The sequence below is a fragment of the Sorex fumeus genome, unplaced genomic scaffold (genome assembly GCF_029834395.1).
Source record: "Sorex fumeus unplaced genomic scaffold, SorFum_2.1 ptg000166l, whole genome shotgun sequence".
NCBI classification, from domain to species: Eukaryota; Metazoa; Chordata; class Mammalia; order Eulipotyphla; family Soricidae; genus Sorex; species Sorex fumeus.
In genome coordinates, this window is record NW_026606223.1 from 2,617,029 (window position 1) to 2,632,081 (window position 15,053).

At 45.0% G+C, this 15,053-nt stretch overlaps 1 protein-coding gene across 1 annotated transcript in view; it reads right to left on the reverse strand.

The window, feature by feature from the left end:
• The window catches only part of DOK5 (docking protein 5), a 153,506-nt gene that overhangs the window by 31,014 nt on the left and 107,439 nt on the right, over positions 1–15,053 (reverse strand). The window contains exon 6 of the mRNA XM_056107450.1: positions 9,000–9,135. Coding sequence (XP_055963425.1) covers positions 9,000–9,135 — 136 coding nt within the window. The remainder of the gene's footprint in view (positions 1–8,999; positions 9,136–15,053) is intronic.

Sequence of the window (15,053 nt, forward strand, 5' to 3'; positions counted from 1 at the left end):
CTTCTTTATAGAACTTCTCTAGCTCCATGTAGAACTTCTTGATTTCTCTTTCATCATAATGAGATGTTGGTGCGTAGACAACAGACAACGAAGATAGAAACTGCAGGCAGTGAGCCACATCTATTCAAATGTAAACGTCCGATTCTGGTTGTTAGGCATTCGAATGAATCAATGCTCTTGGCCAAGTTTGTGTTGACAAGGACACCAATGCCTCCAACACCTCTTTTATCGCATGTTCCGAGGAACAATTCTTCTCCAGTGTCGAAAACGGCATGGTGAGATTCGTGCCTTCTTGTCTCGGTCAGACCAATGATGTCGTACTTGATCATTCGCGCTTGTACCATCAGGTCCTCGATGGATGTATCTGATGCTAGTGTACGTGGCAGACTTCCACTCTCGACACTACTTCCACTACCCAGCCATCGCCACACTCCAGGACGCTTTCCGGACCCGTGCGGCAGCTTCGGCCGAGACCCACACACGACTAAAGACCCACAGAACAAGATAAGCAGAACTCTCTGAGACCTTGGACTCCAGGCTCGGCAGACCCAGGGACAGAGCTTCTCTGCTTGCTCCCACCACCACAGGTGACAAAGGGATTCTAATCAGGAGCCCCACCCTACCCTGCCCTGTCTGCTTCCATCAACCACCCAGGGATCGAATTATGCACAGGAGACCCACCCTACCCAGATAAATACCCCACTGGCAGACTTCCACTCTCGACACTACTTCCACTACCCAGCCGTCGCCACACTCCAGGACGCAAGCGGCCGCGCGACACATCATAAGACACTAAATACCCATCTTCTGGAATTGTCGTACCATATTTGATAGGGTTCAAATATGGTAACACCTACAAGGGTGATTAGAGGTCACCCCAAAAGCCTCTATCCCTCTCGGAAAGACTGGCAAGCTACCGAGAGTATTCCGCCCGCATGGAAGAGCCTGGCAAGCTATCCGCTGTGTATTCGATATGCCAAAACCAGTAACTACAACTGGTCTCATTCACCTGACCCTGAAGGCTTCACCGACATGGCAGCACTGAGAAGGATGAGAAAGGAGAGGCCGACAAAATCTCAAGGCCGACCTAGGCTGCCACAACGAAGGAAGACAAAAATGATCAATGTCTATATGTTAGAAAAATGAATTCCACAATTTGGTTCAGGGCCTCTATATTAAAATTAAACATTCAGTAACTATATTGCAAACCATAATGCCCAAAAGTAGAGAGTATGGGGGAAACTGTCTGCCATAGAGGCAGGGGGAGGGTTGAGTTGGGGGAGGGAGGGATACTTGGGACATTGGTGGTGGAGAATGTGCACTGGTGGAGGGATGGGTGTTCGATCATTGTACGACTGAAACTCAAACAAGAAAGTTTTGTAACTGCAGCTCATGGTGATTCAATAAAAATAAACAAACCTGTAGCTTATTATTTTTGAATCAGGTTGAATACTGATTACTTTGATCTCTGGGACAGTGGGAAAATTCACCCTGGGATCTATAAATTCCTTAGTAAATTTCATTTGCTAAACCAAGCTGAGAAGTCAACTTCTCCTTTCAAGAACCAAATGCAACCAAGAGGGAGCAGAAGAGCTCAGATCAAATCCCACTCAAACATGGGTGCAATCAGTCACAAATCACAGCTATGTTTACCCAGATGGAAATTAGCACTGCACTGAACTGTCATCCTGTTGTTTATCAATTTGCTCGAGCGGGCCCACTAAGTAACGTCTCCATTGTGAGATTTGTTGTTACTGTGTTTGGCATATCGAATACGCCATGGGGAGCTTGCCAGGCTTTGCCATGCGGGCGAGACACTCTGGGTAGCATGCCGGGCTCTCTGAGAGGGGCGGAGGAATTGAACCTGGGCTGACCTGGTTGGCCGCATGCAAGGCAAACGCCCTGCACCCTGTGGTATCACTCCAGTCCCTGATGGAAATTAAAAAAAAAAAAGACAGGCCCGAGGGGCCCCAGGGTGGTCTGAGGGGCCACATGGTGCTGCCCCTTCCCATTCAATCTTAGTTTGTCTGAGACACTCAACTCCATTCTGCAAAAGCTCCAGGCCCACCCAGCGGGGTTCCGGGTCTCTGTGTGCTGCCCGCAGCTTTACTCTGAATAGGCAGCTGGAGGTAGGGGTTATCCAGCCAAACTGTTCCTTCTCCGTGCACAGTGACCCCTCTCTCCCACCCTCTGCGAGCCCCTTTTAGGGTGAAGAATCATGACCCACTGAATTATGAAGGCCAGACACAGAACTCTCTGATGATGGTTCACAGGATCTAAAACTACCCAGAAAGCCTCACTCACTGCTTCCAACACTGATCGTTTCCCAGATTCCTGAAAGGCCCTTAAGGGGCTTAGGGACCCTTGAAATCGTGAAATCAGTTCTTCGCTGGGACATATGCTTTTCAAAACCCTTCGGGGAGGTGTAGAAATCAGATGGGAGGACTTGAGAAGAAATGAGTACTGTGCCCACAAGGAGGGACCCAGCCACCCTGAACAACCAATTCCTCCTCTGCTGGGATCTGAACACGGACTCCTGGGACTATCATAAAGAATGACCCGCTGGGCATTGCCTGCTAATGACCCTCCCAGAGAGGGGAGGGGCTCAGGGGTATCTTTGAATGAAGAAATGGATGAGAATGAATGAGAGATTTGAGAAGAGGGAAGCACCAGACGTTTTCCAAGTCTTGATCAATGGCGGTGGAAGTTGGCACTGATGAGCCGAGCGAGGAGCAGATGGTCCGTAAATGAAGGGTATCATTAGCAAAATCCCACCAAGCAGAAAACTTACTTTGAAAACAAACGCAAAGTACCAAGTGCTAATCCAGAAGGGTATATGGCATGGGGACAGTCACCAGGACCAGGAAGCCTGTGGCTTCCGTGGCCTTCCCTGGGAGGTTCATGCCCCGAGTGTCCCCTTCCCCTGAAAGAGGGGATGGCTGGGAAAATGCCTTTTGGGTATGTGTAAATTTGGGCCACGCTAAGGGGCCTATTCTCAGCTCTGTCCTCGGGGGTCACTCCCAGAAGGGTCAGAGGAACTTCTATAGTGCTTTGGGGTCAAATGAAGTTGACCTAGGCAAGTTCATGATTCCCTGGACTGTCTCTCCAGGCCCTGTTAATCAATAGACTCAGACAGGAAATGGAATGTCCCTCCTACAGACTGGACTAGTGCCCTGCCCTCCCCCCTCCCCACCACAACCCCCTTTAGAGAGGGCTGAGTTGGTGAGCACAGGATGTCCACACCCAGCAGAAGCCCTGGGTTTTGTAGCCGCAGGGAACTAGGTCCACAGAGAACCACTGGGAAATTGATCCTTCCCTGTCCAACCTGGAGACATTTCTGGAACAGTCTCGTGAGACACTGGCGCTGCAGGTCCCACTCAGCCCCAATATTGACCCGAAACAACAATGAGTTTCACAGCTGCTTTGATGCCTGATGGCACGTGGCTCATGGCTCTTGGTGCACAACAATAGCTAACCATGTGGACCCATGGCCAAGACAGATGCTAACTACAGAGCAGGCCAAAGATGCCTGAGAATAAGGAGGATTAGTCCACGGCTGGAAGCTGGCCTCAAGAGCTGGGGGAGAGAGAAGGGACCATTATGACAAAGATAGTTGGAAATGGTGATCACTCGCATAGGATCTGTGTGCTGAAAGGAGGTGAAGAAACACACAGGAGAACCTCTCAGTATCTGTGTTGCAGACCATAGTGCCCGGAAGAGGGGAGGGAGGAAGAGGGAGAGAGGGAGAGAGGGAGAAGGGGAAAGAGAGAGAGGAAGAGAAAGAGACAGAGAGAGACAGAGAGACAGAGACAGAGAGAGACAGAGAGACAGAGACAGAGAGAGACAGAGAGACAGAGACAGAGAGAGACAAACTGCCTGCCCAGGCTGGGGGTAGCAGGAGGGAAACTGAGGGTCATTGATGGTGGAAGATGGACACTAGTGGAGGGATGGATGTTGGATCATTGTATAACTGAAACCCGACCATGAACATCTCTGTAACTAGGTATATTATGGAGACTCAATTTAAAAAAAGAATGAAAAAGATAGGGGAAAGAATGCCCACGAAGGCCCACTTGGCCAGACAGAGGGGAGGAACTGGGGGCATGAGGACCCCTATTCTAGCCGGTGAAGCAGCTCTTCCTGGGCACGTCTGCTCACTGCCCCATGGTGGTGGGGGAACAAGAGGGGAGACCGGGGTGCCGGCCTTTGTCCTGGCAAGTTGGTCCAGATATGGGAATTTTTATGTGTGTGCTCTTTGTTATCAAATACTGGCCAAGTGATTGGGAATTTTTATCCTAGTAGCATGTTGATCTCATCCAATATGAAGAAAATACGTTTGAGTCAGAGACTGAGAAAAAAAGGGTGTTCTAGTGGGCCCATGGTGTTCCAGTGCAAACTCTAGGTTCACAGTCTTGTGTTTATAATTGGAGGGTTGTTATAATGGTTTGAAAGTTCACGGAAAATACTCTAAAATTGTCTCCCAAAGACCAGGGGTGCACTCCTGGCTGAAGGATATTTCTGAGCCTGGGGAAACACCAATTCATTAGACCTATTTTGGGAAATGTGGATATTTTTTGCCACTGCATCTCCTTGTACACATGTTTGTACAAACTGCTAACTTTAACTGCATTTCTAAATTGAACTTCAGTTTCTAAATCCAGGAATAGGGTTGCTGTACTTTAAAAAAATATTTACATTGGTGTTACTATCTTGCCCCTCCAGAGTTTTTTTTAATTGACATGATTATTAGGTCCCTTTCATATTTGTTATTATTGACACTGTTACCATATTCATTTCTTACAATGGTTGTAGCTTCAATCACCACAAACCACAAACGTGTCTTCTTACAACTCTGGAAGCACCAGAAAGCAGGAATTATTTTTTGGGGCCACATCATTTCTGGATTTCTGGTGCTCTTGGGGGCCATAAGGGAGAACAGATTTCTCAGCAGTGAATTATACAACAATGGCTACAAGCCTGAAGGTCACGTGGGGCCTCTAGAACATTCTGCCTTTCTAATTTCTTTTTTGTTAAAATTTAATTTTTGTTTTGTCTGCTTGGTTTTGGTTCCAATTTGAGGGTCACATCCAGCAATGCTCAGGAATTACTCTTGGCTCTGTGCTCAGGCATCACTCCTGGTGGTGACTGAGGAACCATATGTGGTACTGGGCTGGCCGTGTGATTGCAAACATCCTGACCTGGCAAACATCCTGACCACTGTACTCTTGATCCAGCCCTCATTTTGCTTCAGGGGGGCCATGCCTGGTGGGGGTCATGTGGCTGTTTCTAAGTGTGGGCTCAGGGGTGACCACTGGCGGTACTGGGAGACTGTATGCTACCCCAGTAGATCCGCAGGCCTCCCCCACTTCATCATCAATTCTTCCTCTAATGCTGACCGCCCACAGCCCACCCTGCATCCTTCTTATAAGGACCCCTGCGGGTGATTACCCTGTGCCCACCTGGGCAATCCAGGCTGACCCTCATCTAAGCATCCCTCACTCAATCACATTACTAACTCCCGCTGGCCACAAGAAGTAACACTGGCAGGTTCCCAGGGTTAGGATGCAGGCCTCTTTGGAGAACCATTGTTCAGACAATCATCCTGATTATGGTTATTGTCTGACCCGCCAGCCTCTTCTTTTGAGTCTCTGGGACATAGCTTTGAAGTCTGATACCAAAGCAGTTTATTCAAGGTTGTAATTTCAAACTAGCCTGCTCCCTCGGCAAAGTCTGAAGATGCAGGGGGCCTTCCCCATTTGGCGGGTAGAGGCAGAAAAATGTGGGTGAGAGCTTCCTACTCAGAGAAGGCTCAGACCAGAGGCTTACTTCACCATCCTAGTCTTCTCAGAGAAGCAAGCTAGGAATGGCCTGGTTTCCCAGGTCTGTGTGGATGGACCCCCAATGGTGTAGAACTCAGACTACAGCCCAGCAAGAATCGATTCGGAGTGCTTCCAACGGTTCCGCCGTAGCCTGGAATGTCTTTCCTCCTCCACTGAAGAGCTGATTCAAGTCTGCTGACTTGATGTGATTCATGATCCCTGTTTAACTTCCTTGAGACTCAGATCCACTTTGATGCTTACTCATTTCCATGTGAAACAGGATGTTGTTGTTTTAGAATCACATTCATTTTATAGGCCTCGTTAAGCATACCGCAAACTAAGAGCAGACAACATCATTTTCCAGTTAAGTTTGCAAAGGGATGATCTGAATGAATCACTCAGATTCGTGATTGATTTTTAGCGGAAGTAATGGGGAGGCTGGAAATGGGAAAACATGTGCAAGCAAACCTGCCTTTGAAGCAGACAATAATTTATGCTAATTGATGGCGTTACCAATGAGGAATCTTGGGAAAACTTCTTTAGATGCTTAATGGCATCTAATGGAACAGCTTCAGAACTTCAACGCTATGATATGCTGCCCTGAAGTTCAAAGGCTCTTGAATTCTACCTTACAGCTAAGTAGTATCTATTTATCATCCTCTCACCAATCCATCCACCCATCATCCATCCATTCACCCATCATCCATCCATCATCCATTCCCATCTACCAACTATCCATCATCCATACCCCACCCACCCATCCATCATCTATCCATTCTTCATCCATTCATCCAGCCACCTACCCAGCCAGACAGTCACCCAGTCACCTGCCCATCCATCCATCCACCCATCCATCCATCCATCCATCCATCCATCCATCCATCCACCCACCTATTAGCAACAGTCAAAATTGTTATAGCAAGAAAAATTAGGTACAAAGATTGTAGTCATCCAAAAGGAATATTTTTGGGGAATGGGAGATGGATCAAAGAACTCATCTACGTGTTTTGCATACAGGTGACTGGGTTTGATACCCAGAACCTACATGGTACCCTGATTATTGCCAGAAGAGATTGCTAAGCAAAGTGCTAGGAGTAATCCCTGAGCACTGCTGGGTGTGAGCACAAACAAAAGGATTTTTTAAGTGACTGAGGAAAATATCCAAAGAAGAGTATTTTGTGTGGAAAGTACATGAAATTTGAATTTTACTGTCTGTTAGTAGCTGGAGCAATAGTACAGCCGGAAGGGCATTTGCCTTGCATGTGGCTGGTCAGGTTCGATTTCTGCATCCCTCTCGGAGAACCCAGCAAGCTATGAGAGTATCCCACCTGGATGGCAGAGCCTGGCAAGCTCCCCGTGGCATATTCAATATGCCAAAACCAGTTATAACAAGTTTCACAATGGAGACATTACGGGTGCCTGCTCGAGTAAATCAAGGAACAACAGGAGGACAGTGCTACAGTGAAGTGCTACTGTCCACTAGTAAAAATTTGGGGAATACAGACACATGTGTGGCTAGTATTCCGGTAACTGCTTTTGCAATCTGATACAGCATGAGTGCTATAGCTGCAGTTGAGACCACGCTAACCTCCCCAACGCCGAGAGTATTGACTCTCTGGCCCTTTTCAGGCAGTTTGGCTCACCCTGCGCTGAATCCCAGAGAACTGCTTACATAAGTCACTTGGGAGTAATCTGAAACTGCTTTGGGCTGGAGGATGTTATTGGCATGTCCCCCCAACTCCACCCCTGCCTTTTTAAAATCCAACCAGCCCACATACTTAAACCATAATTTTTAAAACAACCCTAATTATATCACACCTAATCAGTCCATTCCTTCTGGCTTTACAGATTTCCTTCCAGATGTGAAGTTCTAAGCATCTGTTGCAACCACAATACACAACTTGTATTATCTCAGTGCTGTGCAGTCATCTCCTTGACTTATCTGGAAAAGCTTAAGTGGTTTGCTCTATGGATCCCACCATCCCATGTTCGGGCGTGGGCTTTTGATTTTCCTTCCAATTTTTCTACATCCACATCTCTCTTTTATAACTTCTCTCCAGCCCATGTTAATGTTCGCAATTACAACTCCTGGTGTTCTTTCAAATATAGCCTATAGGAAAACAATCCCCACTGTTGCACCTACAGTTATTCAAACACATCCAAACTGATCCTAACATACTACAATGAGTTGAATACTTACGGCGCTCCCAAATATCTACGTTGGAATCTGAGCCTCTCCCCAAAGCAAAAGTATTAGAACATTGGGTCTCCCTGAGGCAACTAGATCCAAAGGCTTATGAAGAGGATTATTATCTTTCAAAATGAAACCCCAAGAAGAGTCCTTATCCTTTAGCCAAATGGGACACAATACAAAATTAATCATCTATGAACCAGGAAGGAAACTGTTGAATCTGTTAGCTCCCTGATCGAGATGTCCATCAGTGTCCAAGTTCTTTCTAAACCACACACATCTTATTGCAGGAATCCACACTGCTTCCGAAACACATATGATAACAGAGGCCCAGGGTAGACAGGCAAAAAGACCAGGGATGTAATAATAACAGATGAAAAATATGAGCTTACTGGCCATCTGCATACCTTCTTTGGAGAAGTATCTGTTTAGATTGTGTCCATTTCTTTATCATCTTATTCTTTGCTTCTATTTTTCAGTTTTATGAGTTCTTTTTTGAAAGAATCACCCCTTGTTAGAAATATATGTGCATATTTTTCTCCCAATTTGTAAGATAGATTTTTGTTTTGAACAATTTCTTCTGTTCTACAGAAGACTTTTAGTTGGACATGTTTCCATTTACTCATTTTTGTGTTTATCCTATTTCACATTGAAGTTCACTCCTCAAATATAGCTCAAAGTCCCATGTTTGCTTCTATGTACTTGTATAGTTTTAGATTTTAGGCCTTATATTAAGGTCTAATCCAACTTGAATTAAATTTTTGTATGGTGTCAAAAAAAAAAAAAGACCAGGGATGGATAATTACCGCATTACTGATCGGCCGCTGGAGGCCTTCCTAGGATGGTATTTAATGCAAGGAATACATTGTTGAGTACAGGAGTAAACCATCTGCTCAACTCCTCCCACACATGCTCTTCAGCACAGAGATGCCGACACTGCATTCTGCAGTGCCATACACAGGGTCAGAGAGAAGGGATTCCAAGCATACCATTGAGTTTTTCACGCTCTGGAGTAGACGTTCATGCTGCTCGGCTATGGCCAGGGCAGCGGAGTGGACTTTCTGGTAGATGGCCTCCCCATCTCGCGTTTGAAAGATAAACAGCCCTTCACCAGTCTCACACATCCTGTGAAGACAAAGTAGAGAGTTCTGAAAATTCAGTTCAGTGTAGGTTGAATACATTGACTTGCATTCTAAAGTATATCTTAATTGGGCATGCTTTACTAAAATTTTAACACAGTACTCAATTTAAATTGGAACTATTTAAAGTAAGGCATTTATTAGTCTGTAGTTCTGTTTTGTAGCACAGTGGGTAGGGCGTTTGCCTTGCATGTGGCTGACCCGGCCGACCCAGGTTCGATTCCTCTGCCCCTCTCGGAGAGCCCAGCAAGCTACTGAAAGTATTTCACCCGCATGGCAAAGCCTGGCAAGCTACCTGTGACGTATTTGATATGACAAACACAGTAACGACAAGTCTCACACTGGAGATGTTACTGGGCTTGCTCAAGCAAATTGATGAACAATGGGAGGACAGTGACAGTGACAGTAGTTGAATGCAGCAAGAACTGTCCTGTCTGAGATCGGACCCACCTGATTTGGGACGAGATTGGGATTCCTGTTCCCATTTACTCCACAGAATTAATGAGAATCAAATGTCCAATTAAGTGTCATTAATAAGGGCAGTGAAACAATAACTCTGGGCCAACAATGTAGAAGCCAATATTTTTTAAAAGGCATTTCTACTTTAGTAACATTATCTGAACACTTCACCTAACAATACTCTCCTGATGTCCAGGACTCAGAAACTCACCAGAAACTATGTCACAATTTAGAGGGGGGATGGGGAGGGTCTGGTAACTTGTGGATTCTAACTTTCCCTACACACAGGAGCTTAAAGGGTCCACCCATTTCCAAAATTAAATATTTGAGTTTATTCCAGCTTTCACCCAGCATGAAGACTCAAGACTAAGAATTGTTTCAGGAATGTGACTTCAGTAAATTGACGTGTGGGACACAGGCAATCATCTAGAAAAAGCTCGATGTGTTTGGTAATGAAGAATGATTATGCTAAAGATTGAGAGGAAGGTCATATTCTACCTCAAACTGTTGAAGATAAGACTTTCGCTGATAAGACACTGAAGTACACAACCAGGGAAGAATCAGGTAAAGATATTCAAATTACTATGGGGAATCATGTCTACCATGGAGGCAGGTGGAGGGTGGGAAAGGGGGGGGGGTTGGTATACCGGGGATATTTGTGGTGGGGAATGTGCACACTGGTGGAGGGATGGGTGTTTCATCATTGTTTGATTGTAACCCAAACATGAAAGCTTGTAACTATCTCATGGTGATTCAATAAAATTAAAAAAAAAATTTTCAAATTACTAAATATGTTTTGGCACATACACATAATACACACAAACACATACACATATGAATATGCACATTTCTCTGTGCCTGTAAATATAAATACTTGTCAAATTTATTTAATTATTCAATTTTCAGCTCTTTGAAAAGTTTAATGTTCCATTAGGTTTTTGTTTTGTTTCCTTATTGTTTATTTGTTTGCTTGGGGGCCATACTCAGTGATGCTCAGGGGCTACTCCTGGTTCTACACTCAGGAATTGTCCCTGGCAGTGCTTAGAGGACCATATGGGGTTCTGGGGATTGAACCCATGTCAACTGCATGCAGTCAAGTGCCCTAGTGCTCCAGGGACTATTTCTCCAGCCCTCTCCATTTATTTTTTAATGATGCATTTTAATTTTAACAACAGAACCATTATTATTGTTGGAGAGCCCGGCAAGCTACCGAGAGTATCTTGCCCGCACAGCAAAGCTTGGCAAGCTACCCGTGATGTATTTGATATGCCAAAAACAATAACAAGAAGTCTCATAATGGAGACGTTACTGGGCCTGCTCGAGCAAATGGATGAACAACAGGAGGACAGTGCTACAGTGCTACAGATATGGGCAGTGCTGCTACACCACATCCGCCAGGGTCACCAGTAGAGTACCTGGGTCCTTCCACCTTCATCCTAAGACCTCCTCTCCAACCCCTCCTCCAGCAGCCTTGGATCACAGTTCCATTGACTTTGTCTCAGGATTGTCACCACTGGGAACTGTCTAATCCTTGTTTCATTTCCTTACATTCTGCACATGTTAAGTTTTTAAGTACCTTAAACAAATTGAGCCTGCATGGAATTAGACATTAATGAGTTTCATATGTGCTTAATTATAAATCAATGCCTGCATTTTCTGAATTTTATATTTTACCACTCCAAGTCCAATGCTATGCTTTCCCATATAATCGCACCTTCTCATCCAATTTTCCCATCTAGTATTCTCCTTTCCTCTGGCACCACTAATTAGGTGTTACAATTAAAAAGCATTTATTTGGTTCCTCAATTGGTTTTGTTTCTCTACCACCTATAAGAAATTTTTACTTATTTCATAAATTTGATAAATAAGGTATAGTATATATGCACAATGGAACACTATTCAGCTATAAAAGACACGGATGAACTCTCTCCCTTGGCAACAACAAAGATGGTTTTAGAGGGAATTATGTGGATTACGCTCAGTGAAATAAGCCAGATGGAGAAAGACATACTCTACATATTTTTAAGAACTTGGGCACAGTCGTATGCAAGGGTATTTTTAAAATCCTGATTTTGATACATATATCAATAATAGACTAACAGCTGTTTTTGTTGATTTTAATGAATGCATTCTAAGATGCAATTCCAGTCCTTCCAACTCATAAACCCTTGCTGCAAAAGTAAATGCCAATTGTAATGCCTGAGTTTTGCAACAATGGGAGAATTATTTAACACAACATGAAAAGCATCCAATATTTCAACCCCAGCCACTGCTAATTAGTTTATCAACTTTTGCCCATGCAGTGAACACAATAAAAAAGGAAAGATTTATTCTTATCGAATTTATTCTCATCTAATTTTCTAGTGTTGGCCCAATACATGACCATATGGTAGTTTTTGACACATAAAGCAAGGCGGAGGTAATTGGTCAAAATCTACCCAGCTTAAACTTCACTCACTAATCTGGACTATATGAGAAGAAAGAGATAAACAGATGGCTCTTACAATAGCTGATATAAAGAATTCGCTCATGTGGTTGACTCTGAAGTTTTAATTACCGACTCGTTTGAGTCTAGTGATGGACTGAAAACTAAGTACTATTCTTTTATTCCAGTGCTACTTCTCTCCTCAAGCCTTCCGAGAATACGTCACTCTTCGCTGAGCTCCCTTTGATTTAAACCTCAGACAAAGACGATTTCACAACTAAGCACTTTGTTGTACTGGCACCTATTCTCATGCTTCTCACCTCACTGTAGCACTGTCCTCCCGTTGTTCATCGATTTGCTCAAGTGGGCCCAGTAACGTCTCCATTGTGAGACTTTGTTGTTACTGTGTCTGGCATATTGAATACATCACGGGTAGCTTGCCAGGCTTTGCCATGCGGGCGAGATACTCTTGGTAGCTTGCCGGGCTCTCTGAGAGGGGCGGAGGAATCGAACCTGGCTCAACTGGGCTGGCTGTGCACAAGGCAAACACCCTACCACTGAGCTATCAAAATACAATTCGGGGCTGGAGCGATAGTACTGTGGTTAGGACATTTGCCTTGCACGCAGCCGACCCGGGTTTGGTCCCCTGAGCACCGCCAGGAGTAATTCCTGAGTACAGAGCCATGAGCAACCCCTGTGCATTGTCGGGTGTGACTCAAAAAGAAAAAAAAAACATAATTTTGTGAAGAGGAAGGAAACTCGGTCAATCTTAGGAGAAGGGGCAGCCTTTTGTTTCCCTGAGGACCAAGATCAGTATCTGCTTGCTTAGATGCCAGCTGTGATTCCAGAAAGGATGCAGATGCCTGTGAATTGTAGATGCTCACAGGAGGAGTGAGCTCTCTCTAACCCTGAAACTGTGTCTCTCAAATCAGACAAGCGAGTGCTTGGATGTTTCTGCAGTGGTGATGAATACAGTCACGAATCACGACCATCCTGTTATTCATTGATTGCCTCGAGCAGGCCCCAGTAACGTCTCCTTCATCCTAGCCCTGAGATTTTTAAGAAAGTGCTATATTCAAGGCTCTTTAGGAGAATGAGACCCATCATTGTTACTGGTATTTGGCATATTGGGTATGCCACTACAGTGACAAAGACAATTGAAATGGAGACCCGACATCTCCACCAATTTCTCTATCTTCTACCCAGCTAGATATTTATAATCAATGTATAGATAAAATACTGAAATTTTTCTCTATGCTTTTTCATTACTGATGATAAAATGCCTTTTCTCTCTTAAGACCCACTGAAGAGCAGGAGCTACTCTTTGGAAATCGCTTTTATCTGATGCCTGCTTTTGAGTCACGTAATGAACCTGCCACCTCTCTTTATCATTTGAAGATCTCGTTATTACTATCAAAACACAAGCAACTATAATATCAAGTATTCTTTAAAGATTTCCTTACCTCTGTTTGAGAATCTGAAACACACACACACACGCATGCATGCACACGCACACACATGCACACACTCACACAAATAAACATATATACACACACACACACCACTTACATGAAGGATCAGGATTATAACCATAAATTCCATCAGGGTTTAGACAAAGAAAGTGAGAGGATAAAGCGAGTCTGATCCCACCACCCCACCACTGAAGCAGAGAGAAAATATTTAGCAGACAGGCGCTCCCAGCCAGACCATTTTGTAGTATCCAAGGGGGGAAAAGGAGCCCAATGCAATCACAGCTTCTGAACCTTGGTGTGTATGTGAAATAACTTGAATTTTTTATGTTGCCTGCTCATCCCATTATTTTTAAAGCTCTGAGGGCCAAAATGCATGGACGAACCAGATATGGCCAAGAGGTCTCCCGCTGACATTAAGAAGGCCAAAATGCTGAAAGTGGCCCATGTCAGAGGTCTCAGACTGTGTAGTCTGGTGTCTCATCCGCTGACCAAAGGCAAATGACTAAACAACGCTAATGGAGAGATGCTCTCTCACACGGTCTCCTACCCACACCCTCACCTGCATCCCTGTCCTTTCCTACCCCCAACTCCGGGAGCAGCACTTTCAGAAGCTGTTGTACTGCCCACGAACAGTGTCACCATGGAAATAATGAACTGCGTGAGCTTCCCAAGACTCATGCATTATGCTGGACAAAAGGAAAAAGGAAAGGCAAGCAAGTCAAGAAAACACATCAGAACTGAGCACAGAGTGAGCAGCACACCCAACAAGCTGATGGCATGACGTCACCGCATCTAGGAGCATCTGTCTCTACTCTCTGGCCGGAACGCCACTGCAGCAAACACACATGTTTTAACTCATAATGATCCCCTCCCCTGTCTTCCTCTTCACCCCTTCCTCTGGCCAGGAACAGCTGTCCAGTGTCCCGAGTGAGTCCCAAAGGCCCTAGCCCTCTGTCCTAAAGATGTTATACTGAGAGAAACTGGTAAGTAGGTACCCAGAAAAGGTAAAAGGTAACCTTTCCCATGTCCTTGGGATGGGGGTGGTGTCATGGGTTCAGACTGAAGGCCACTGACATCCTGGGCACACTTTTTTTTTCTTTTTGGGTCACACCTGGCAATGCACAGGGGTTACTCCTGGCAGTGCTCAGGGGACCATATGGGATGCTGGGAATCGAACCTGGGTTGGCCGCGTGCAAGGCAAACGCCCTACCTGCTGTGCTATCTCTCCAGGCCCGGCACACTTTATTTTTATTTTTTTAATTGAATCACTGTGAGATACAGTTACAAAGCTTTCATGCTTGAGTTTCAATCATCAAATGATGATGAAACAACGATCAAACACCCATCCCTTCACCATTTCACATTCTCTACCACCAATGTCCCTAGTATACCCACCCACCCCCCTTTCCAAAACTCCCGCTGCCTCCATGACAGACAATTTCCCCTATACTCTCTTTCTACTTTTGGGCATTATGGTTTGCAATACAGATACTGAGAGGCTATCACATTTGGTCCTTTATCTACTTTCAGCACAGATCTCCCATCCCA